Below are 26,351 nucleotides of genomic sequence, written 5' to 3' on the forward strand. Positions count from 1 at the left end.
GGGCAGACAGGATCTCTGGCCAGATTCTTGATTCCTTTCTAAATTTTTGAATTCATGTTTTCTGTTTACATTACCAGGATATACAATATGTTTCCCACAGTAACCACTCACCCTCCAGAGACCACCTCACTCGCAGGGATGGTGACTCTCCTCTGGAGCCCCTTCCTCACCACCACCTGTTGTTTCACTGCTGCCAAGGTTTCTGTAAATGTCACCATGTCTAATGGGACGGTGAAACCTGAGCACATTCTCATTACAAATATGATATAGTTTTGATCAGCAGGGGGTAGTAGTACTGTAACCCCAACATCCCCAGTTTTAATTTAATAAGATTTGTCTTCCAGACTTGCCTCAGTCATTTTTCACATGGCCTTGCAGGAGGGATATCACTGCATACTTCAGACTCTGCAAGAGACATCTCACCTTTGGATGCTAATTGGGCACAATTCAAATCCATCTCCATCCTCATCAGTGAGAAGCTGTTGTGGAAGTTGAGTCCTCCATCTCTAGCCCCAAATGAATTTGGGTCTTAGTTCTTTGTAATGGGAATGATAAGAGTCACAGCATCTGTCCCAGCGCAAATATCCTGTCCCTCTCTCAGGAACTTTACTGGACCAACAGGACCCTTTAGCTTTTCCATGCCCATGTCACTGCTGCAGCCCTAAAAGAATGCCTACCATCATCCAATCCCAGGGACACTTCCCACCCATACCTTACCTGAGATTGTCCAAAGATATACACAACCTTCTGAGATTATCAGATTTCCCTGCTCTGCCCAGTTCTCCCAGACGAGCCCCTAAAAATGGGTAGGTCAGAAGTCCACTAACTCCATTAAAAAGAGAGGTATTTCAAAGTAGAAAACTGAAGCCTTTATTTGATCACATCTCAGGAGAACTGGGCATCTCCTCCCCCCAGGGCAGACTGACAGTAACAAGAGGCAGCGTTCAGAAAGCAAACAGAGGGTGAAATCCCCAAACAAAACAAATCCAATTGGACAGAACAGAAGCCCTCACATTGTAGCTGGGGACAAGGAAATATCTCTTATCCCATCCCAACAAAGAAATCTTGAGAGTTTTAGTATTTTTTTAAACATTCTCATTTTCTCTGTCTTTATTATTTTCATCTATCTCTTTAACAACCATTTTTATTACTTCATTACTCAGGCAATCTTCCAAGGCCTCCTGAGCATTATGTATCTCCATTACCATATGTTTCATAATTTCATACTGACATTCCCTCTCACTTGGACTAACTGAATAAGGGGATGTTTGTTGCAAATGTTTCAGAAAAGTAGTGTTTGTCTCTCTCACATTCTCAACCAATGCTTCTGTCTTCTCAATTAAGGCTTCTGGAATCAGTAATGTGGAAAAAGGGGGTGGTGGAGCATCAGAGGAAGGGTTATACACCTGATGTGTCTCTTCATCACAACTTCCATGTTTTAATTTCTCTAAATGATCACATGTGTTATCAGGCTTTTTACTTACTAACTTTTTCTTTTTAGACTGCTGATCTAAGTGTGATAAATTGTCAAATACACAGTCACATATGGCAACCAAATCCAATAAAGGCTCTGGCTGACAAATGTAACAACTCCACTTAGTGTTCTTATCCATCACTTTTGCCATCTCCTTTTTCCCTAGATTGCGCCAAATGCATTTTTTACAAAAAGCATTAGGGCAGAAATCACAAATAATTAACTCTCCGCCTTCTGCACACCATCTGAAATGTAAAAAAATCAAACAAAAACATTGAAGCATGATTCTTGGTCAACAATTTAAAGATGTTAAAAAAGTTAATCAGGAATAAAAATTTACTATTTACAGAAAATTTAATATACCTTAACAACTAAATATACCTCAACAGATATTCTTTTAAATTATCCATCTAAGTATAAAAGGAAAAGTAGGAACTTATCCAATTTCTCTAAATAAAACATCTTTATAATTATAAAATAATGCCCCAAATTAATTGTGGATTGGAAAGAACCAACAATTGAAAAGGATACAACCAAACTAATGTAACCTTAGCTGACACTGGGTCCAGGACTCTGTTGCATTGGCCATATGGAAATCTACATTACCATCCTAAGGCAGGAATGAAGACTAGTACCCAAGGGGGTCCTTCACAAATACAATTCAGAAGAGAGTATGGTCACTCACAGATTTTTAAAAGTTCAGACCAAAAAAACAGTGAATTCACCTCTTCTTAGATCATAACACCTTAGAAAAGCAGAAAACATACAGATACCCAGGAACAGCTCTGAACCAACAGAACAAAAACTTGAAGCTAGGGGGTTTGCTCTCTTCACTCAGCACCCAATTTTATTACAAAGGTACAACTTAAGGTAGGCTGAAAAAACGAATCAGTAAACAAAAAAAAGGACATGACCATAAGAAATTACTCTGCTGACAGGGAAGATCAAAACACAAAATCAGAAAATATCAACACAGTCAAAACGTCCATATTCAAGGTCATAAAGAAAAATGTGAATTAGTCTCACACTTCAAAAAGAATCATTGAAGAATGCTTGAAAAGAAGATCCCAATAGGGAAGTAAAGAGGTAGAAAAAAAGTTTGGGAAATGAAAGGTGATGCAAGAAAATCATGGAAAAAGTTATCATCTTGGTAGCAAAAATGCATTTATGAGAAAAAAGATTTTAGAAAGCAAAATTAGGAATTTCACTAATGAAAACTTTTAAAAATTGCAATGGGCAATTGAAAATTAATGAAAATAATGTGTTATTTTTCCAAAGAAAATGAAAGTACGTTTGCCAGTTATGAAACAGACACTTGTGAGCACCTTTGTGGCAAAGAATATGGAGCTTTGCCATTCTGAGTTCAGATTCAGGCTCACTGACTAGCTATGCATCCCTGAACAAGCACTTTACCTGGAGAGTTTTTACGTACCTCTCAGGTTATTGTAAGCTCAGGAAGAACCCATCTGGCTATCATCAGATACAACAATTCCGATAAGAATATACTGTTTAGAGAATGATTGTTTGCATGAAACTCCGTTGTCCATCCCTCAAGCCCTGTGCATCTTTAAACAACCTTTAGAGATTTTGGTTATCATATCTTTAGACAGGTCCTGGCCCAGGTCTGCCAGGTGTAGTATTCCATCTATTTCCTTGATTCCCCCCACCACCACCTTTAAGCTCCCTAATACTTCCTCTCCTCCTTGATCCTCACCCCCTTGAGTTCCTGCCTTTATCCCTGAGATATCCCCAAGGTTATATTTCCCCTATGAAAGATCTGCTTATGATAAAGATCTTTGCCAAGTTTTCTTCCTGACTAAGCCCACCAGGAGGTTCTTCTTTCTCCCTCCACATAGTGTCTTGTCTCTAATGGTGCCGTCGTCCTTACTCTAACTCTGGTGAATCTACTCAACTCTGTTATGGCCAGAACTCTAAAACAAGGATGCTTCCAAGGTGTTAAGTCAGTGGAATTGACTTAATGGTTCTCTAGTTCAGTACTCAGCACTTAATAGAGTTCCACAAGACTCACACCTACAATAATGGAGTAAATAACAGCCAGCAAAAGCTGAGACAGATTCATTCCATCAGCCACCTCTGTGGTGGCTGGAGGCTGAAGCACAATCCTTTGGACTTAGATTCATTCACGTCATCTCACACCGCCTTGGTGGCAGGCTCTCCTCCTTCATTTCTCCACTGAAACCAAGACTCCAGAAGGCCCCCAGAAAACTAGCTGAACCCCCAGTGAAGGAGATAGGACTTTGAAGGAGACACTAGTGGGTTTGGACTTTAACATCTGGCTTTTCTTGTGGTGATTGCTGAACTGAAATGAAGGCTGCTCCCCAAACCCCCAGAGACCCCCAAGAAAACCAAAACCAAGAACATTACAAAACTCCTCTGTGAATCAAACATACCAATCAATGAAGCACTTAGGCCTCCTGGCATATTCTTTTCATGGATTCTTCCCAATTCCCTTCCTTTCTAGTGATATGCTTTCCCATCTTTATTCCATATTTGCCACTTCAGGGTCCTATTTTATCTCTACTTTGTAAACTCTTTTCTCATTCATGCTTATTCTGAACATGTTCTTGCAAAAAGTGACCTCAGCACTGGCTGTCTGACCTTGAGCAAGTCACTTAATGAATATTTGCTTTGGTTTCTCCACTGTAATAATAGGACCTTTTTTTCAGGATTGTTGTGACTTAGCTTAGCCTCCAGTACTTATAAACATATCAGGTATCATTATCATCATTAACATCATTGTCATACTATTATTATTAGTCTAAATGTTTCTTTTCCAGATCAGTGATGCTAGGGTCCAAATTTTTAAGATATTGGCAAATACTAAATGTTTAATAAATACGTTTTCAATTTAAAAATTGTCAAATATACTATCTTATTGAAGCTAAATGGCACAAAGGGCAAAAAGTTTCTTGTAGGAAGAAAACCAAAAGCACTTAGTGAATTTAGGGAATATTTATGTTAATATTTAATAAAACAAAGACACATATATAACAGGCTTTGCCTTCAACGAATGTGAAGAGACAAAGCACACACACATTTTAATACGGAATAAATGTAAACTAATATTGAAGGGGAAACTAGAATCTAGATACTGCAAAATAGATTGGCCTCTATCAAAAAACACCTAAGTTTTGAGTGCAAAGTTTGATTTCAAAGACTAGTTTGAGACAAATGATGGAGGAAATTCAGAAGCTGCTAAAAGAAGAACAAGAACTCCACAGATAGATCAGCAGGATAGTTCCTTCAAAGCAAAGAAAAGAGCATTCAAATCCAACAACAGTAAGATAAATAAAATAGCAAATATTTTGTTGCTGGGCTGGGCCCTCCTCTTGGGTTGCTATGGAAACAAGGCCTCTCTGTACCCAAGTGGCAAGGGGGAGTCTCTATGTTGATCAGCAAAAGATCATCAAGATCTGGCTGGTGCCTTGTTCTGGGGGTGAGGGCCTACACTGGAGTTCTCTTTTGAAGAAGGTGATTGCTCACCTGCCTAAGAGATTGTTGTTTAGGGAGAGGATGGGTCCCCACACGAAAATTGCCCTAAACTTGGAACTCTGCTTGGCCCCCTGCTGTGAGGTCTCTTTAATGCTACTACTACAACCACGACTACTACCTACTATTACTAACAACTACTATTACTATCTACTACTACTATTACTATCTACTACTACTACTACTACTACTACTACTACTACAATTGACACTTTTATTCCTCTCACTCAAGTAAGACACAGCTACTTCAGCTGAACTCTGATGGAAGACAAGGATTTTGAGAAGCAAATTACCCAAGATTTCACAGCAATGCAAAGGTACAGGGATAGGAAATTTGAGGTGAACTGTAAACGTTAATTAAAATAAAATTTAATAATTTCACGTTCTTAATGCCTGTTTCTGCTGCCACAGGGCAGGTCATTGCAGCCAAGTTTGTTCTTTGAAAGGGTATCAGTATCAAAAGACCCATCCCCATCCTTGCCCTCAGTGCCATCAATTTGGGCATTGAAAGCTAGACAGTTAGTTGTAACTAACATCTGGACTCTCCAAAGCAAGCCACCAGCAAGATTCTGTTACCATAGAAACCATCAGTATGGCCCTTCCCCACCCCCACCCCACTTGTGGGGCAGCCTGAGAGCTAAATAAACTCCACACCCCAGGGAGGGGATCAGAGACACCAGACCCCCACCACTCCTGTTCCCATCTCACACCCTAAGGCCTAAAAGCCAGCAGCAAGCAGCACCAAAATTTAGGATGGCACAAGACCAGAGCAGAACTATCACATAAAAAAATCTGAGTCACCAAAAGCAGAAAGGAAAGGTGACAAAAAATAAAAATAAGAAAGTAGGGGAAAAAGTTACTTTCTAAAGATAATGAAAAGTTATTGTAGCAACAAGGAAGATTTGCGGTATATTTATATAAGGACAACATTATCAAAGTGGATATATTTGGAGTCTCAAAAAAAGTAATTTGTTCTCAGATCCTGAAAAAAATCTTGGACGAGCTTAAAAGGAATTATTGAAATTGTAAAGTAGAAGGGAACAAGTATAAAGGGTTAAATTGAGAGGAAATTAAAGAAGTCAGCACTATTGAAAAGAGAGGAAGCCAAGAAGGTCAGAATGAAAAATTGCCAACACACTTGACTTAGGTACATCCCCAAAGGGGAAACAGAAAACAAACTAGGATGACCAGACTGTCATCCTTCCTGAATCTGTTTCTTGGTCCCTCTGATATGATGCAGCCCTTGCACACGATGTACTAGAGGCCCCAAGAGTGGTAGAGACCCCATTATTTTTCGTGAAATCTCAGGCCACATTTTGAGTAGATGCTCATCATTTGGGGAAAAGCTGAACAAAGTGGTATATGAAGGTAACGGAATACTTTTGTGATATAAAAGATGGTGATCAAGCTGATTTTAGAAAGACCTGTAAAGATTTACAAGAACTGATGCTGAGAAAAAGAACCAGAACCCAGGAAGGCATTGTACACAGTAACAGCATGAATATGCAATGATCAACTATGAAAGACTTGGATCTTTTCTGTGGCTCAGTGATCCAAAGTAGTCCCGACAGATCTTGGAAAGTAAATGTCATCTGCATCCAGAAAAAGAATTATAGAGATTGAATGTAAATCAACACATGTTATGTTCACATCTTTTTTCAGTTTTTTTTCTCTCCCATGGTTTTTCTCTTTTATTCTGATTCTTGTCTCCCAATATGCCTCATAAAAGACTATGTATTAAAAATAAATTTATTTTTAAAAATTTCAGAAACAACAGAAAAGACTCAAAAGAAAGAATATGATTTTGGCAGTTATGTTGGAAATTCAGTATGAACTAGACTTTATATATTTGTGTGTGTATACATCTTTGTGATACGATGGTGCCATTAGCTCAAAAATTTATTTTAACTTCTTAAAAAGATTTCATTTTAAAAATCAAGTACAATAAATGTATATATTTCTTCAACATCTGAGGTCAGAGATATCCTGAAATTCACTAAAAGGAACCTAGGTTAACAATGTCTGGTAAAATCTTGGGCAGTTCGAGAAGACCTGAATCCAAATGAAAAATGAAACCATAACAAGTTGAATGCCTCTTTCTCTTCAATGAGAAAACAACTGTAATTATAAATTTAAAACTAATATACCTCTCATTTTGAATATATGCTATAATCTCTGACATTTGAAAACACAAAGAAGACTCACTGAGAGAATAAATAAAATAAATTATATATAAATAAAACTATTTAAGAGATCTCCCAAAGAGGAATGCTTTCTATTTTGGGAGGTATATTCCTACCTGCAGTGCTTATGAGGTCTAGTAGCATCATTGCTTATGTCATCACTCGTATATGTGTAGCAGCTCTAAAAAAGGAATTAACATTCAATTCTAAATGTTTTAAATCTGTTAAAATATTAAAATTCACTAAGCACAAATTTTAAAATGCTTAAATCCACTCAGCATACACTACATTTAAACATAAAAGTGGTGTGATAACTTTAGTCACAGTGAAAAAATGAAATATTTTTCAAAAGTAAAGGACTGCCAACAATGTAATGACATATCATGGGGAAGAGAAGAACAAAATGTCTATGAAAAGTTCATTTTGTTAATGGACAAGCTGATTTTAAAGAAAATTCAAAACATGTTCAAAGGAAAAAAATTGTGTAATTGATAAATGGAAAATAAACAGCATCCAAGGAACAACAGGAAACATTATTAATACAATCAAAACCAACTTTTGTTGCATTCAACATCCTTTTTATGGTGATAAGAGTCTGAAAGAGCTCAGATGAACTCCTTTCTCAAATAATTTATTCATTCTCAGAATAAATTAGTAAAACATATCATAATAATTGAGCTTCACAGGGTTATTCTGCATCAAACAAGTTTACACGTCTACAAGCCTTTATAAATCTTAAAGGGCTAAGGAAAAGAAACTATCATTAAAACTCCTTTTATTATTTTAGTAAATACTGATGCCCAAAAAGGTAATTTGAAATGTTCTCCTCTCACCAGAAGTAGGAATTATTGAGAGCAAAATATTACATATACTGTCAAACATGAATACGACTGAGATGTTTTTTTTAATTAACCATGTTCTTAGTAATCAAAGAGGGTGAAAATTACCTCACTATGATAGGGTCAAGACACTTTGGAGCCCATTATGACTGATCTGAACAGTATGAGCTCACAGGTCGGGCACAGATAGTCTTTATGTTTGTCTTTATGTATATTAAAAACTGAAGTTTATCTAAACTAACCCATTTATTAATCAAGTCTGATTTTTAAGTTCAGCACTTAGTGCATCTCACTTCTAAAGAGAGAATCTTCACTTTTGAAATGAATCATTATAGAATTCATATAAATAAAAAAGATGTCTTACTCTGACAGGAGAATTTTTCCTTTATTCCCAAACAAAAGGCATACTAGTTTAGAGATAACAAAACCATCATCCATTTCTTAACTTACATACCTTACAAATAAGAACATTCAGTGCAGGATGTCTATACACTGAATCCTCATAATGGTTCACTTGTTGACCACAAGCAGTACAACACACGATCTCATGAAGTCTTTCCCCTAAACAAATATATTATAAACATAGTCTATTCACATATAAAATTCCATACAAACTTGGAAACTGCATTTTTATACCTCAATATCTTTTTTTGGCAATGTCGTATTTGCTTAATCAACAGGAACAAAGATATATGTATTCACATCATTTCACTCTTGCATCTTTACCCAAAATTATGGATAAGTTTCATAAATTTCACAAATTAACACATTTTATAACTGCAAGACATCTCATCATACATTTTCCTCAATTAATTTCTGCCTCAGTTTCCTCACCTGTAACGTGGGCTAGAAAAGGCAACAGTAAACCACTGCAGAATTCTTGTCAAGAAAGCCCCGAATGTAGCCATGAAGAGTCAGACACCACTAACATGACAAAAACTTTAAAAGAAAGACAGATAGTGTGGGAACAATGACCACAATGAAGGAACAGAAACAGATGAACCATTAGTAGGAGAAATAGAAGGCCAGCTGGGAAGGAAAGCAAGTATAGTTAGAATGGAAAATATTGCAGGACTTTAAAAATCAAAATGATGGGTTTATATTTTTTTTTGCTTAGAGACTAATTAGGTAAAGAAATAACAGAGGTAGACCAATCACTAAGGAAAATTATTATAGCAAAAAAAATGTGGAGGACTTGAATAAGAGTGCTCAATGTAGGTGATTGCTCAATAGTTGTAAACAGATATTTGAAAAAGATGAGAACAGAAATGAGTTATGAATATTCTGCACTGTTAAGCTAGTTAAAAATGAAAAGGAGGAGACCACAAGAGAATGGAGAGGTATAAAAAAAATAAGAGAATGGATAATGAGTTAAAGACAGGGCCATAATTAGACAACTGTAATGGAACAGCAGACTCTAAAGAAAGAACATCCCACAGAAGTCATATTCTTATCTTCACAGATGCAGGGAAAATACCTTTCCAAAACAAAAGACCTGATCGTTCCTATTAAAAAGCACTAGGGCATAATAATAAATGCAGTTTGCATTAAAGTGATAAGTAAAATTTATAACTATCATCAGCAAGGATTACCTGCAATGGGCATAAACTAAAAGCTTTCTCCATATAATTAGAGGAGAAACAAGCCTTCCCCTAATCAAGCACAGCAAAGAACACATGATGATTTCTTTTCTAGCCCAGGGCAGCTTAGGGAGAGAGACAGAAAGTTCTGTGCAGCCTCAGAGGGATCTGGCCACTAGCAAAAGGCAGTATTGAGAGAAAAGCATCGTAATGTCCAAGGAAAAGGCAAGACAGAAGAGATCCTGGGAGATCCATGAGCATTTGCTGGGTGCAGGAACGAGTGCCTTCTGACATAGATCATCACATGTCGCCAGATTACAAGAGTTGTGAGCAATGGCTGAATGTGAAATGTGTGGCTCTGGTCCAAACAATAATAAGAGTAAGAAAAGTGCTTGAACCTCACTCCTGCTGGAAGTGGATCAGAGAGAATAACAGCCCGAGTTGGGTATAAGAACCTGTTTAGTTCTACGGGTAGGAAGGAGTAAGGGAAACAGGGTCTGTGGAGGAAGTGAGCATGAACTAAGAGGATAGGGTGAAAGAGATAAAAGAGTAAATGAGGGAAAGATAATTTGAAGGGAACTACATAGTAACCTAACTGCAAATATGAATGGGATAAACCTAAACACAAAACATAAGTGGATTAAAAAGTAAGAAATACATTTGAAGCAAAGAGACACACACAGAGTAAAGGTAAGGCCTGGAACAGAGGGTAGTAATTATGATTTCTGATAAAGCAAAAGCAAAAACATGTCTAATTAAAAGATATTAGGAAATGACTTTTCATTAAAAAGTAACATAAAAAAATTAAATAATATCAACACTATACACATGCACCAAATGATGTAATATCTAAATTAATTAAGAAAAAGTTAAATGAGTTATAAGTGAAAAGCAACAACACTATACAAATGAGGGCCCTCAACTTTCCATTTTGAGAATGAAGTTAATCAAAACAAACAAAAAAGAAGTTAAAGAGATGAACAATATTTTTAAAAAGTTAGAACTCCGGAGAAAATGGAATGGTAGAACTGAATGCAGTTTACTCAGTGGTGCAGGGGCTGCACAAAGCAGAACTGAATGAGCCCAGGAGAGAGGCGCAAGATGGGCAAACCAAACATGACATTGCCATAATGAGAACCACACAGCGGCTGCTCTAAGAGACTACAGGTCCTGGGACAGTAGATGTCAAGGAACAAAAGAAGGAGAATTGCAGCCAAAACTTTCACCTCCAGCAAGTGAAGGATACCTCTGAACTAAGAGAAGCAATATTGCATGAGCTGCCAGGCTTTCAAGTTTTTGTTGGAAAGAGACATATAAGATATAAGAAAAATATCTGGCAAGCATTAGGGATGAATTACTAGGGACTCCTACATGGAGATGTACACCCTATGTCTGTGATGGTCATTAGTAATTAGTTTGAGAGAAAGCCAGAGGTAGAGAAGAGGATGATGTGATTCTGAAAAGTAAAATGGTGAAGGGCAAGTTAAAAAGAATAACTCCATTTCACAGATGAGGTGCAAGAGCAAGAAATTAGACAGGTGAGGAGGACTGAGGTTTCTGGAAGCCCACTCATATCAGAAATGGGTTAAAAAAAGATGGTACATGTACATCTACAAGGGGATAAAATCTTTTATATCTATAAAGAAATAAGATGGGCTGAGAATAAATGTATTATATTAGTCAGAATGGAATAAAGAGACAGGGAAAAGGTGGAGAGTCGGGGGAATAAGGGAAGGATTCTCAGGAAGGTTAAGTACTAGCGAGACAAGGGGGCAGATAGTAATAAAGCAGAGGAGTCAGGGGAGATAAAAAATAAGAGATACATGCCAAAATAATAATGAACAGGAGCAGTTGTTGTTAGAAAACAAAGGTAGGGGTAGTCATCACTTATCCCAGACTAGGTAAAAATCTTGAAAGTTTCAGTCAAAATACAGAAATCTTCATTACATGCCAGCCATGTTAATACTGTTTTATATGTATGTGTATATACATTACATATACATATATATGTACATGTACATATATAAGCATAAATATATACATCCATACTGTAGCCTGCTTGACTGAATGTGTGAGGGAGGAAAGGTGGAAAAGGATAAAGTAAAAAGTACACAACAGAGAACAAAAGAAAACCCTACTAGGAATCAGATAATTACATACAATGTCCTCTACTATTATATAGGATTTTTTGAAATGGAATTTATTGTTACATCTTTTGAACCCTCCCTTACATTCTGATAGGCACATGACATTTTTTTTCTTTTTTATCCTCTTTGTAATATTTAAGTGTTAAACAAAAACTTTTTTTTTTTAAAGAAAGGCTTGAGCTACATAGCATTTCCACTCCTGTTAATGTACGCTTGCATTTTTGTTTTCCTTCTCAGGTTATTTTTACCTTTTTTTTTAAATCCGATTTTCCTTGTGCAGCAAGATAACTGTATAAATACATATACATATATTGCATTTAACATATACTTTAACATATTTTACATGTATTGGTCTACCTGCCATCTAGGGGAGGGGGTGAGGGGAAGGAGGGGAGAAGTTGGAACAGAAGGTTTAGCAAGGGTCAATGTTGAAAAATTACCCATGCATATGTCTTGTAAATAAATAGCTAAAATTAAAAAAAAAAAAAAAGAAAGGCTTGGGCTGAACTGAGTACATGGAATCAAATCTAAAAAATAATAAAACTTTGTAGGGAGATTAAAAAAGAGCAATTACTTCATTCAAATGAGAAACAAAAGGAAGAACTGATAAGCTGGGGGGGAGTCAGATATTGCAGGAACCTCACTCTTTTTACCAGAAAGGAAAGAAGTCTTAGCGGGACAAGGAGTAGGAGGGCAAGGTGGCAGGAAGGAGTAAAACAGCAACGAGGAGAGAGAGGGTAAATAGGGTGAGGAGGAGTGTGGTGGAAATAGGAAGGAGGAATATACATAAGTATTAATTTACTCATAAGGCAGAAATGGAGAACAGACTTAAAGTTAAAGTCAACAGCTTGTTGCTTTCAACCAAAATAAGACATGTGTATATGTACATAATATCTATCATAAAAAATGAGATATACACAGATAAAGAGTAGGGGCACAATTTATTATATTTTTTTAAAAGTGGGGTGTTAATCACGATTTTTTAATATATTTACCAAAGGAAGAGAAACAAAAATAAAACCCCACAGACAGCAGGATCACAGAGTTTCAGACACAACTGAATAGAAAATTAAGAAGGGAGAGAAAGGAAAGGAATTAACAAAAGGTATCAACAAGAAAGTAAAGGTGAATTCCAAACAGCAGGAGTCAAAGCAAACAGAAGGAGATTTTAAAAAATGTAACATAATTTGAACCTACCAGGTTCAAATAAAACCAAAAAACACTTCATCATCATGGTGGCAAGACTCCTGTTAGTTCAGAATGAAGCAAGCTCCCAATGAAAAAAGTTAACCTCTTCCCAATCACAAACCATCCCGAAATAATTCATGGTGATCAAAATTTGACTATATGTTCATAATAATGAGCTGTAACTTTTGAGAAAGACAGGAAAGCAATTTTCTTATGGTGCTATATGAAACACTTGTACAGAAAGGTCAACTAAGGAGACCTTGTCAGGCTGATTATTTCCTGACATAACACTAGACTTGACTCCAGCCTGCACAGTTAATACCACTTTGCTCGTATCAAAGCAGATCAGTAGCAGGCCACAAACAAGGTTTTCAGGAACATTTTAAATCTTATAGAACAAAACTGGTACTTATTTATTTGAATTGGAAATTTTTAAGGAAGAATTTGGGGAGCAAAGGGAGAAGAATATTGAAGTATTAATCTACTCAAATAAAGGTAGAATGCAAGTTACTCCCCCTTTAGACTATGATTTTTTTTTGAGATAAAATTATTGTCTTTTATCTTTCTTTACATTCTTAGTGCTTAGCATAATACGTGAGAAATAAAAGGTGTATAATAAATGTTTATTAATTGACAGTTTGTTTTAGCTTCAGTTACACAGCTTCTTAAAGTCCAATCCTTCCTTGATTCTCCAAAACTTTTGGCACTTGATTGCTCCCTCTTTCTGATAATTTCTTCTTTTCTGCCTGTCACAAGATTTTGTCATCATTCTATTCCTAATCCTCTGATTACTTTTCAAGTTGTTTCCCCTCTCTCTGACCATTATTTCTCCTATTTTGCTCACTGGCCACTTCCCTAAGCAAATTAATTCTCCACGTTTCTGTTCTCTCTTTCTTATAATAATGGACATCTGCTACCTGAGGCACCATCAGCAAAGGCCCCTACCTGAATGTCATCATCTCCACTCCACTTGTTCTGGTCACCAACCCCTTACCCCCCACCCCAGGGAATAATGTTAACCTGAACACTCCTAGTTTGCTTGCAGAAAAATACCTCTCACCCAGGTCCTCTATCATAGCCACAGGAACTGTCACTCCACTTTTATCTCCATCACAGGAAGAACATACTTTTCCTCCATTCTTTATGGTTATAGAAAGTGTTCAATTTCTTTTTCAATGTTCTTTCCAATGACAATATTATAGTCTCTTCATATTTGTGCATATTGTTCAATGATTTTCAACATTCTTTATACTATTTTATAAAATATACTTTGAAATTAATTTTAAACTAAACTACTTACCAGCATGTCTTTTGGAAATTTTAGTCCTCATTCTGCTTCTGTGTCTAACTTCAGGCTCTTGAAAATCATCTTTGTCTTCCTTCTTCTTTGGTTCTAGTTGGACAAGCACATTACCTACATTTTAATAACAATCAGGATGCTAATTATGTGAAAACACTGAATCCACCATGAATATCAGAATTAAAAACAAAGTTTTAAAAGGCACTGGATAAAATAAAAGGACAAGTTTGTTCCAAGATGCTAAGGGACACAACCTCTTACTTGCAACCTGGAAGTTTCCAAAACCAGAACTGTTATATTCAAAATGAAATTCTTTAGAGAAAACCCATGGGAGGAAGGTGGAGCATTCATATTCTGTCTTTATTCTTCTTCCCATACTAAAGCCTCAGAGGGAAAAACTATTCCAAAGAGTTAGAATTTCCCATGACCTTTTAGAATCTTAAGCTTTATTCTCAAAGACCGAAGGTTCAGAGTATTACCTGCCCTCTGGCATAGCTTCAGAGCACTGATAACAAAAATAGAAAATCAACTTCCTGATCTCAAGAAGCTTTCATTCTCCTCAGCCACAGCCCACAGGGGTGCCTGTATCTAGAAATCAGATGTCATTTAGCTTCTGTCTGCCTCAGTTTCCTCATGTGAAAATAGGAGTAATACCAGACAGCTGATGTGGGCCTGAAAAAATGCAACAGTTACAGTGTGCTTTTCATACATAGCTCGTGGTGTCAACTGTATATTGGTGAAAATTAAGGCCTTTAGTGCAGAATAATCACCAAGAGAAATAAAATGCCCCAAGTTCAAGAAGTAGATGTGCAAAATGAATAATAAGCAAGCAAAAAACAAAACAAACAAAAAAAAAAAACAAAAAACCGAGAAACAGACAGATGCAGGAAAATCAGGACAAGAGAAGAGGAAATACTATAACATGAATAAGAAGTGCAGCAAAGAGATAAAAATAGCATTAGGACTGAGGTGGAAGGTAGCATACCTAGTAGATTTGGCAGCTCAAGTGCCCCTGGACACTTTGGTAAGACCATTTAGGTATATAAGTCTACTATTGCAGGAAAATAAGGCAAAACCTGAATGAACTAGAAGACCAAAGCCTTGAGGAAAAAATATATGAGAAGGAAGTGAGCAACCCTTCCCTCCTGAGATAAACTAAAAGCTCACCTATATAGATGACTCGCCGCAAGGTCAGTGTCTAAATGAACAGTGGTAGAAAATGAAGATGAATATTGGAAGCATACAGCAAGGTCAGGAGAAAAAACAAAAAGTGGCCAAAAAAAGGTCAAATTCTCCCAGGATAAAAGCCAGCAGCTTTTAACTTAAAATAAAACAAAAATGATCTTTAAAATACCCTCCCTACATCAAAGCCATTTAAAAAATTACTAATTTGCAAGATAGTTTAAATTAAGGGCCTATATACAAAAGAGGCTATTAATGACAAATAATGACAAATGATTTTGAATAAGCCATGTTATTCTTAGTACCTGTTTCCTAATCTATACTATCAGGGATTTAGATAAATTCTAAAATCCCTTCTGGCTGTGAATCTAGTTCTTCTATGACTAAAATTTTATGACAATGAAAAGTAGTTTTATACAAAAAAAAAAAAAAAACAAATTTTGTGCCCATAACTAGGAGTATTAAGTTTCAAATATGTAAAGGATTATGATAAAATATACCTTCTGTGAAGCTTTTTCTCACAAGAATTTCTGAATTTTCATCTGAAGGAAATGGATTGATAGATTCATGCACCATCTTTCCATCATCATAGTCCATATGTTGTTTCCTAAAGAAAATTTAAAATCTAGGTTCATATTTAAAGCAAGTGAAAGTTTTCTGAAAACCAGCTTCCTTAATGAATGTTAATAAATTTAATATAAAAATCGTTTCAAACGATGTTCATAATTCCATACACAACTCAGTACTAATGTGCATCACTTCATACCTTGTATCTTTCACAAAGACATAGAAGGAGAAATAACAGAAGACAGAGATATAAAGATGGCAGTTAGATCGACAACATCCTTGGTGTATTTGTACTTTTAAAATAAATCCACGTATTTTGGTCAGAAACACTAACTAACCTCTCAGGGCACGATGGCTTCAGTTCTTCAGATTGCCCACTACCCTAAAAAGAAAAGCCAAATACAAGTGTCAGCGAATCCACGGTTTTTGTTTTTCCGGTGTATACAACTCTTTGTGACCCCCATGTGGGGTTTTCTTGGCAGAGATATTGGAGTGCTTTGCCATTACTGCTCCCACTCATTCTACATGGGAGGACACGAAGACAAACAGGGTGAAGTGACTTGCCCAGGATTACACCATGAGTAAATTTCTGAGGTCAGATTTAAACTCAGAAAGATAAGACTTTCTGAATCCAGGCCATTCTGTACTAAGTCACCTAGCTATCCCAAGGTGTTCTTGTTTAGTCATTTTTCAGTTGTGTCAGACTGTTCATGGCAGAATTCACTTCAGTAAATTACAGATTTCCTAAGGATTTGAGATAAGCACAGGAGAAGCAAAAAGATGGCCCCTGTACTCAAGAAGCTGACCAGCTTATAGCAAGATAACTAGCAAACAGATTAAAAGGAGCTATATCCTGGATAAATGGGAAAAGTTGACAAAAGCAGACAATGGAATTAGGAGGGGCTGGGGAAGGTTCCTGAGAAGGCAGGATTTTAGTTCAGACTTAAAGGGACAGAATCAGTGGCTAGAAATGAGTAAGGCGGGCATTGCAAGGATGGGGAAAAATCAGAGAATGGCCAGAGAAAAAGGGTCTTGTTCAGAGAATGGCCAGGAGGCCAGTGTTACTGTATTATAGAGGGCAAGGTAAGAAGCCTATGAAAGACACAAGAGTGCTAGGTTATGATGGGTTTCGAATGGCCAAGCATTTTGTAGTTGCTCTTGCCAATGGAGTTTATGGATACTGGGTGGGGGGTGGGGGCGCTAAGGAACAGAGAATGACATCATTGAAATGGTGTTTTAGGAAAATCACTGTAGTGACTGAAAGGTTACTAGAGTGGAGTGGGAAAAAACTTAAGTCAGGATATTGCCACAGTCTACATGTGAAATTATAACCAGGGCCCATACGAGGAGGGAAGAAAGGGAGCATTTGAGAGGGGTTAAGATGGTAAAATCAATATGCTGGGACAACAACTTGGATATGGAGGCTAAGAGATACTGAGAAGTTCAGAATTACTCCTAGGCTGTAAGCCTGAGGGACTAGAAAGAGGGAAAATAAGAAAAATAATCTTATGCATACTAGGCTTAAGGTGTCTCCTTCACTTGCAGTTCTAGACGTTTGAAAGGCAGGTGGAGGTAGAAAGTGACTTTGCACTTTGGTCACATTATAGAATCTATTCTTAGGAAACATGTTTTTGCTAAGTTTTAAATTTTTTTTCCCATCCATTTTCCAGTCTTTTCCCTGTTTCAAGTAGAATTTGGTGCAGGGGGAGCAAATCTATTAACAGAGTAAGTGCAAGGACCCTAAACATCTTATCTAATATTTCCTGGAACAAAGGAGTTTGCTGATCTCTCTCCTCCATTCCCACCCTTTTCTCTCTCTTTTCTATTATTCTTGTTTACCTTATGAATAAATTATCAACTAATATTTTTTAATATTACCCTGTATCCTATCCTCTCATCTAAAAAAGTTTCTTCTTTGTCCATGCATATATTTATCTTCAACTTACTAATTTGGCTAATATAGTTAGCATTCTGGAATGGCTGATTAATAGCACTGAAAACAAGCATTTCTTTTGTAACCTATGTCTTATTTGAAAAAAAAAATAAAATTTTATTTTGAATGTATTTTCTGTCACATTTAGACTTTCATTGTTCACAAAAATGTATTCCTTATGATTGTCAAGGACACCATCATACTCCTGAGTTGCCACTTTTTCATTCAATTAAGAATGAATGCCTGATACACTTTATTTTTTAAAAAATCATTTTAGTTTAAAAAGCAGAGTAATAAAAGAGAAAAACCAAAAAGAAATATCAAACAAAATAAAAAGAGAACAGTGTCATGGAGGATTCAAAATATATACAAAATATTACCACTTTTAGAAAGTGTATATTTGCACACACATATTTTAGAACAAATTATATTAGTAAGTGTCCATCTTTTCTTCACTTCCTTGAAAATTGTTCTTTTGTTCTCTGCTGGGAGCCTTTTTCATTCTTTTCCCCCTTTAACTTCCTCAATCACCCTCAAGCAGGGTATAATTAGGAAAGGATATATTTACAATTATAAATTATACATTTAAAAGTGAATTTGTCAATAAACATTTTTATATACACAGAACAAGCGTTTATCAGGAAACATGGATTTTTATTACACATAGAATATTGCCTTAATAGTAACCAGGCATGAGTCATATAGGATCTCAGTGGGTTACACGGCACAAAAGGCCTTTTTTTCCCCCTGTGGCCAAAGAATTAAGAATCAAAAACACCCAACCACTGATTAAAATCCACTTTTCCTTCCCTGGGCCGTTTATTTAGATTCATAAAATATTTTACCACAGAATCAAAAACGGTGAGTTTTTTTTTAATGCTTAACATTCATTTACCATCGAAGAAATCACACTTACCTCACCATTGGGATTTTCCATCGAAAAAGATCACTATATTTTCCACAGAGTTTATCTAGGAAAAAGATGCAAGATCAAAATAAATCGTTCACATCACCAGTAACTTCAACAAAGAAAATAAACATACAATAATAGAAAATTTTACAAGTAAAGTCAGTTAAACGGTTCAAGAACAATTAATTCCAATAATATATAAATCTAAAAAATGTAACAAATACTGTCTAGGAGAAACAAATAAAATGAGATTTCGAGAAAGAAACTTATTGAAATAACTCTAAATGGTTGAGGAAAAGGTAAAAAAAAACTAAAAGAGACCGAATCTAAGCGGGAAAAGACCTAAAATAACGCACTGAAAATAAAGGGAAAACTCTTCCGAAAAACATAAATAGGACTTATGTTTACTAATGAATTAAAGGAAATGACAATAAGAGAAAAATAAAAGTAAAAGACATGTCTTTAAAAGGAGAAATATTTACCTCAGGAGCTGGAGCTCCGGAGACGCCGTCTCACTTCTTCTCCCGACTGGACCCACCCACCGAGCAACGGAAACCAGCGAAGATGATTGGCCAACGAGTAAGCCAATCACTGAAACCGGAAAACAATGGGGCCCCAGATTCTAGAGACCACATCCGGACTCCAGGACAGGCCGTTTCCATAGAAACTGGGTCGCGCTTCCTCTTCGCTCTCCCCGCCCCCACTTCTCACTCTCCTCTCTGATTCCCGCACTATTTCCTCCCCCGTCTCTCATTTTCTCTTCTCCCTTTCCTGCCTCTCACCCTCTTTCCCCTTTTTTTCCTTTTCATCCTTTCTCCCTTTTTTTCTTTCGCCATTATTATGCTACTGCGTCATTTTAGAATTTTGGGCAAAGTCATCATTGAGGAATAGGGAATTGCACATATTTACCCCATAGGGAATCACTTCCTGTCCAGGAAGGAGAGGGGGGGGGGGAAGGACGGAGAAAAACTTGGGACTTGCAAAGGGGAATGTGGCAAACTATCGTTGTATACATTTGGAAAATGAAAACACCATAATAATAAAACAAACTTGATTGTTAAAATCACCATAGAACCTTTACTCCAAATACGCAAATATCGCTACATTTATTTCCACGTCATCATCCCTTTTTCGGCACAAGCACAGCTGCCGCAGGCAGGACATCCGCCCTTCCTTCAGCGTCCTGTCTTCTTCCCAGCTGCCAAATTCTCTTTTTCTAGAGCAGGCCCATCCCCTTCTCTCCTTCTCACTACCAAGAAGTTATACGATCCCGCTCCGACTGACAGGAAGCTCTTTAAAGGTCTGCACGACTCTACTCGGCACCTCTTCTAAGTAGTCACTTCAGTCAGGGGACATTGGGAACCCAGGTGGGGCTTTCTCGGAAAACCTACTGGAGTCATTTTCCATTTCCTTCTCCGCCGCAGTTTGCAAATGAGGCAATGAAGTCAAACTGACTGGCCTAGGGTCCTTCTAAAGCAACAGTCTTATAACCTTTTACACTTTGAGTTCAATTTCCTGTCCTTGAACCTTTGCACAGATATGAAAAAAATTGTAATTCTGTGCCTCAAAATCCCCATTTCCCCTCAAAATTTATCTGAAGCACGTTTGCCTCGCTGGGGTGGGAGAGAAGTAAGTGCCAAAAGCAGCTATAGTAGTGGTGGTGGTGGTGGGAAGAGGAGGAGGAGGAGGAGGAGGAAGAGGAGATGGAAGAGGAGAAGGAAAAAGAGGAGATGGAGGGAGAGGAGAAGGAGGGGGGCTCGGAGGAAGGCAGGAGGAATAAAGAGAGCTCACAGCAGGGAGCCAAGCAGAGTTGGAGCCTTGGGCAATCCACCAGTGAAGACCCGCTTTGCTCCCAAAACTAAATAGTCTCTTAGGCAGGGGAGCATAGAGCACAGCAAGACATCAACTTAGCAATAATAGGTTTTAAACAACCTTTTTTTTTCTTTTACTTGTTCAGTTCATAACATTCAAGTTGCTCGAAAAAAGCCAAATCAGGGTTCTACAATCTCAGAAAGAATCCATAGCACTTTGTTTTTACAAAGTCTCATCATTCAGTAGTAGATCCAAGTGGTAGGATTTTATTTTTCCTTTTTTCAAGTTATTGTAGTTTGGGGAGGTCTTAGAAAGAGTTAAGCTTCCATCTCCTCTTCCCTTAATTTTCCCTTTCATTTTATGAAGAAAACACACATACAGTTTAAAAGGTTAAAGTACAACTGACCAGCATGTAACTTTTGTTTTTATAACCTCTGAATTTTAACTAAATGTTCCGATCAAACCTCTTGATTGTTTCCCAAATGACACAGAAGTTTTTGTGAGCTAGGAAAGGCTTTACGTGCCAGTTCTTATTTCAGAGTGGAGCCTTCACCCTGCACTTTTTACTGACAGTACTCCCCAAACCTGTCTATTGAATTTCTTTCCTTGCTGGGAGTGCTGTTAGAGAAATATTTTCCTCTGTGCAATTGTATATAGAAAGCTCTATATACCTGCCAAATTGTCACCTATCACTTAGGAATTAACTGACCTACTTTAATGGTAATTTGCTGACCTTGCTATTAAATAATTTTCCAGAAACCATAAGGCTCAAAAGAATTTTCTTCATTCCATATAATAAGTATTGGTGATCATCATTACAATGGAATATTTTATTTGAAATTTGAGCTACAGTACTAACTCTAGAAAAGAATTGGGAAAATATCAGCAAAGAAACATACAATAGAAAACAAATCACTCTTTGCAGTGTAATACCTCAGTTTCCCTGCCTCAGTTTCTCTGAATTTTTCTGCCCCAGTTTCCCTGAATTATTATGCTCTGAGTGTAATTGTTGTGCCCACCCCCTTTCCTTGCTCCATTGGGACTGAGAAAATTTGGGCCTCAAAGCTCTGGCCACTCTCACTTTCCAAAGAATCATAAAACTCTAGATGGCTTATTTCAGATGCTTGGGTATGTCTTGCCCTAGAATGGACATCTCCTGACCCCTATCCTGTCAGAACTGAATTATGATCCTTTCCTGAAATTATGGCTCTCCACTCACCCAGTGTTCTGCCCTGTCCCCCTTGCCTTTGTTTTCCTGATAGCTGGAGCCCTATAAAAGTCTCTGGAATTAATTGCTCAAAGCTGGATGCTTTTAGACAAGAGTCCCTTTGGCTACTGGCTTCTGCTAGTCACATTTTCCACTTTTAAAGTATTAAAAACCTAATCTCCGTCAGGCTGCAATTGTGTATATTTCATGAAGTTAAAGACTAACTTAATAAGGAGAGGTACATGGAACAAATTAACTATTATTTATATAAACAGGGGAAGAAGTCATAACCAAGCAAAAAACAGACAGGTTCAAGGGAGACAAAATGAACAGTTTTGGTTATACAAAATTTTCTGCAACCAAAATCAATGCAGCTAAAACTGGCAGAGAAATGACAAGTTGGGGGGGGGGAGATAGCAAAACAGTCAATAATATGTTTGTTTTTATACTAAATCATTCCACAGATACTTCATATAATGTAACTTACCCATGACTATGTAAAAGGGCAGGAGGGAGGCAAGAAAGAGACTGCTGCCCCAGAGGAGTCAACATATGGGTCAATGCTGGGGACTGGATACAAGGAATCACGAGCAAGAGAAACACAATTACAGCAAAGAACAGTTACAGGAGAGCCTGGCTGGAACTGAAAGAAAGTGCTCAAAACTTCACAGAGCAAGCTGAATAAAGGAGTCTACAGGACAGAGCCTCAGTGCTGAAACACCACAAGTAAAAGGAGAAAGACCTTCAAGGTTGCAGAGATCCCAGAAGAGACTAACAAATTTCCACAAAGTTGGAGAAGATTCCAGCCAGTAACAAATTTAAGAAACCAAGGATCTATCCCCCAAAGAACTTGAGGAAGAAAGTCCCTCCTCCTTAAAGTCTAAGCCATGAAGTAGGCTCCCAAGAAGTTGAGTCCATTTACTACTCATGATAAAGTAGGCAAACCCAAATAAATTTAAAACCAAATCTATTTTTACTTTCTTTACTAGTTTTATTTATGATGAAAAAAATTAATATTTCAGTATCATTTCTATGCATTTGAGTTCCTATAATATGCTGTTGTAGTTGTTCCAGAGCTAGTCTTCCACATTTGTTTAAAAGATGTCTCCTCTCCTCCTTTTCTTGCCTTTAGCTTATGACTTAAACTTTTTCTTGTCAGACACAATGCATTTGTTTATTGCACTAATAAGTTAGTCTGGGTTAAATATTCCTGAAGGAAAGAAATTCATTAATGCAAAGTTACTGAAGGCAAGAGAATGCTATTTGATTCTATAAGATTTTTCCCTTTCCTCCGATCCCTCATTCCTTCCTTACACCCAAAAGATCGCAAACTCATAAGTAGATAAGCCGTAGAATTCACATATTCAGCATGGACTACATAAGAAAACTGAAAATACTGGGTTTTTAAACAATGAACATTTATTATATTTGCATATTTGTAGCTTTCATGGGATTTGTTTGAAACCAAAGACAGATAAGAAAGTGAATATGCATTTATTTCAGTCCATTACTTTTTATTTTACTTTAACAATCCTAGAAACTAATAGATTATTTTAAAGAATTTCTACTCAGAAACAACTTTCTCAATTAGGCATAGTTTCAAATTGGGGTAATAAAAATCATTTTATTTTAATTAAAGAACCATTATAAAGTTTAGACAGGTGTGGGTATGGCAATGTGTCTCTAGTCAATATAACATGCTTATATTTTGTTTTTTGGCCTTAAATTTTCTTCTAAATAAACATGATTGAAAACGTGAAAAAGAAAAAAGAAAAATCAGATCAAAAGGGAAAAAACGAGAAAGAAAAGAAAACAGGCCAACAAATAATAATAAAAAAAGGTGAAAATTCTGTGCTGTGATCCACAGTCTCCATAATCCTCTATCTGGCTGCCGATGGCTCTTTCCATTGTTGGAATTGCCTAGAATCACCAGATTATTGAAAAGCGCCAGGTCGATCACAGTTGATCATCACATAATCTTGTTATTGCTGTGCACAATGTTCTCTTGGTTCTATTAACTTCACTGAGCATCAGTTCATGCAAGTCTCTCCAGGCCTTTCTGAAATCTATCTGCTCATCAGTTCTTATTGAAGAATAATGTTACATTAAATGCATATACTATAATATATTGAGCCATTCACCAAGTGATGGGCATCTCCTCAGTTACCAGTTCCTTGCCCCTACAAAAGGGCTGCCACAAACATATTTGTACATGTAGATTCTTTTTTTAAAAATAACTTTTTATTGATAGAACCCATGCCAGGGTAATTTTTTTTAATTTTAATATCTTTTTATTGATAGAACGCATGCCAGGGTAATTTTTTACAGCATTATCACTTGCATTCATTTCTGTTCCGATTTTTCCCCTCCCTCCCTCCACCCATTCCCCCAGATGGCAAGCAGTCCTTTACATGTTGAATAGGTTACAGTATATCCTGGATACAATATATTTGTGCAGAACCAGACAGTTTTCTTGTTGTACAGGGAGAATTGAATTCAGAAGGTATAAATAACCCGGGAAGAAAAACAAAAATGCAAGCAGTTTATATTCATTTCCTAGTGTTCTTTCTCTGGGTGTAGCTGCTTCTGTCCGTCTTTGATCAATTAAGGCTCTCTTTATCAAAGAGATCAGGGTAATTTTTTACAGCATTATCCCTTGCACTCACTTCTGTTCCGATTTTTCCCTCCCTCCACCCCCTACCCAGATAGCAAACAGTCCTTTACATGTTGAATAGGTTACAGTATATCCTAGATATAATATATGTGTGCAGAATTGAACAGTTTTCTTGTTGCACAGGGAGCATTGTATTCAGAAGGTATAAATAACCTGGGAAGAAAAACAAAAATACAATTAGTTTATATTCATTTCCCAATATTCTTTCTTTGGGTATAGCTGCTTCTGTCCATCCTTGATCAATTGAAACTGAATTAGCGCTCTTTATCAAAGAGATTCACTTCCATCAGAATACATCCTCAAACAGTATCGTTGTTGAGGTATATAATGATCTCCTGGTTCTGCTCATTTCACTTAGCATCAGTTCATGTAAGTCTCTCCAAGCTGTTCTGTATTCATCCTGCTGGTCATTCCTTACAGAACAATAATATTCCATAACATTCATATACCACATTTTACTCAACCATTCTCCAATTGATGGGCATCCACTCAGTTTCCAGTTTCTTGCCATTACAAACAGGGCTGCCACAAACATTTTGGCACATGCCGGTCCCTTTCCCTTCTTTAGTATCTCTTTGGGGTATAAGCCCAGTAGTAACACTGCTGGATCAAAGGGTATGCACAGTTTGATAACTTTTTGAGCATAGTTCCAAATTGCTCTCCAGAATGGCTGGATGTATTCACAATTCCACCAACAAGTACATGTAGATTCTTTTCCCTTTTTTATGATCTGTTTGAGACACCGACCCAGTAGAGATAATGCTGGATCAAAGGGCATTGTGCTTGTTTTTCTTTTCCTCCCTAAAACAAAAGAATACAATTTGTCATAAAACATGACTCTCAAGGATGAGGAGAGGGAGGGATATATCATATATTCTGGTAATATAAACAGAAAACATGAATTCAAAAATTTAGAAAGGGATCAAGAATCTGGCCAGTGATCATGTCTGCCCATGACCAAGCCTGGTCTGGAGGAAACAAGGCAATCGCTGCTGGCCACCTTTGTCTCCCCCAATGAAGGAGAGTCGAGGCACAATCTTGGGCATTTTCCCTGGCTCCAGGAGGCTGAACTACCCAGGAGAAACATCCTAGAGAGAACCCAGAACCCTGAAGGAACCCAAGCATCTAGCCAGGAGCACCTGGGGATTGAGAAGAAAGCATCTTGATCAGAGAGCTGCAGGGATAAAATGAACATGTGAGGGGTTGGGGGGGGGTCTCCCAAAGTAGAAAAATCTCTTCATTGACACAATCTCTGTCTTAGATAATGAGGCAATATCAATACTAAATATATATGAAATAAGTAGTAGAGCACGGAAAATTCCTAAAAGAGAAGTTAAAAGAGCTGCAATGCAAAATGGACAGCAAAACTATAATCGTGGGAGATCTCAACCTTGCTCTCTCAGAACTAGATAAATCAAACCCTGAAATAAATAACAAAAAAGTTAAAGAGGTAAATAGAATACCAGAAATGTTAGGTATAATAGACCTTTGGAGAAAACTAAATGGAGACAGAAAGGAATACACTTTCTTCTCAGCAGTTCATGGAACCTATACAAAAACTGACCATTAGGACAGAAAGACCTCAAAATCAAATGTAGAAAGGCAGAAATAGTTAATGCATTTTTTTTCAGATCACAATGCAATAAAAATTACATTCAATAAAAAGCCAGGGGAAAATGGACCAAAAAGTAATTGGAAACTAAATCACCTAAAGAATGAATGGGTAAAACAGCAAATCATAAACACAAATAATAATTTCATCCAAGAGAATGACAATAATGAGACAACATATCAAAATTTGTGGGATTCAGCCAAAAGTGATAATGAGGAGAAATTTTATATCTC

At 36.9% G+C, this 26,351-nt stretch overlaps 2 protein-coding genes across 2 annotated transcripts in view; one reads left to right on the forward strand and one right to left on the reverse strand.

Moving 5' to 3' along the window:
* Positions 1–26,351, forward strand: part of LOC127542782 (transcriptional regulator ATRX-like) — a 206,742-nt gene that overhangs the window by 47,193 nt on the left and 133,198 nt on the right. The gene's annotated exons all lie outside the window — the stretch shown is intronic.
* On the reverse strand, positions 875–18,905 carry LOC127542969 (transcriptional regulator ATRX-like). The gene is made up of 7 exons (XM_051968921.1): positions 18,820–18,905; positions 16,309–16,352; positions 15,904–16,010; positions 14,222–14,314; positions 8,461–8,567; positions 7,284–7,348; positions 875–1,719 (listed from the first exon to the last, which is right to left on the reverse strand). The coding sequence occupies exons 1-7, from the start codon at positions 18,838–18,840 to the stop codon at positions 1,086–1,088; spliced, it is 1,071 nt and encodes a 356-aa protein (XP_051824881.1). The 5' UTR covers positions 18,841–18,905; the 3' UTR covers positions 875–1,085.

The sequence above is a fragment of the Antechinus flavipes genome, chromosome X (assembly GCF_016432865.1).
Source record: "Antechinus flavipes isolate AdamAnt ecotype Samford, QLD, Australia chromosome X, AdamAnt_v2, whole genome shotgun sequence".
NCBI lineage: Eukaryota > Metazoa > Chordata > Mammalia > Dasyuromorphia > Dasyuridae > Antechinus > Antechinus flavipes.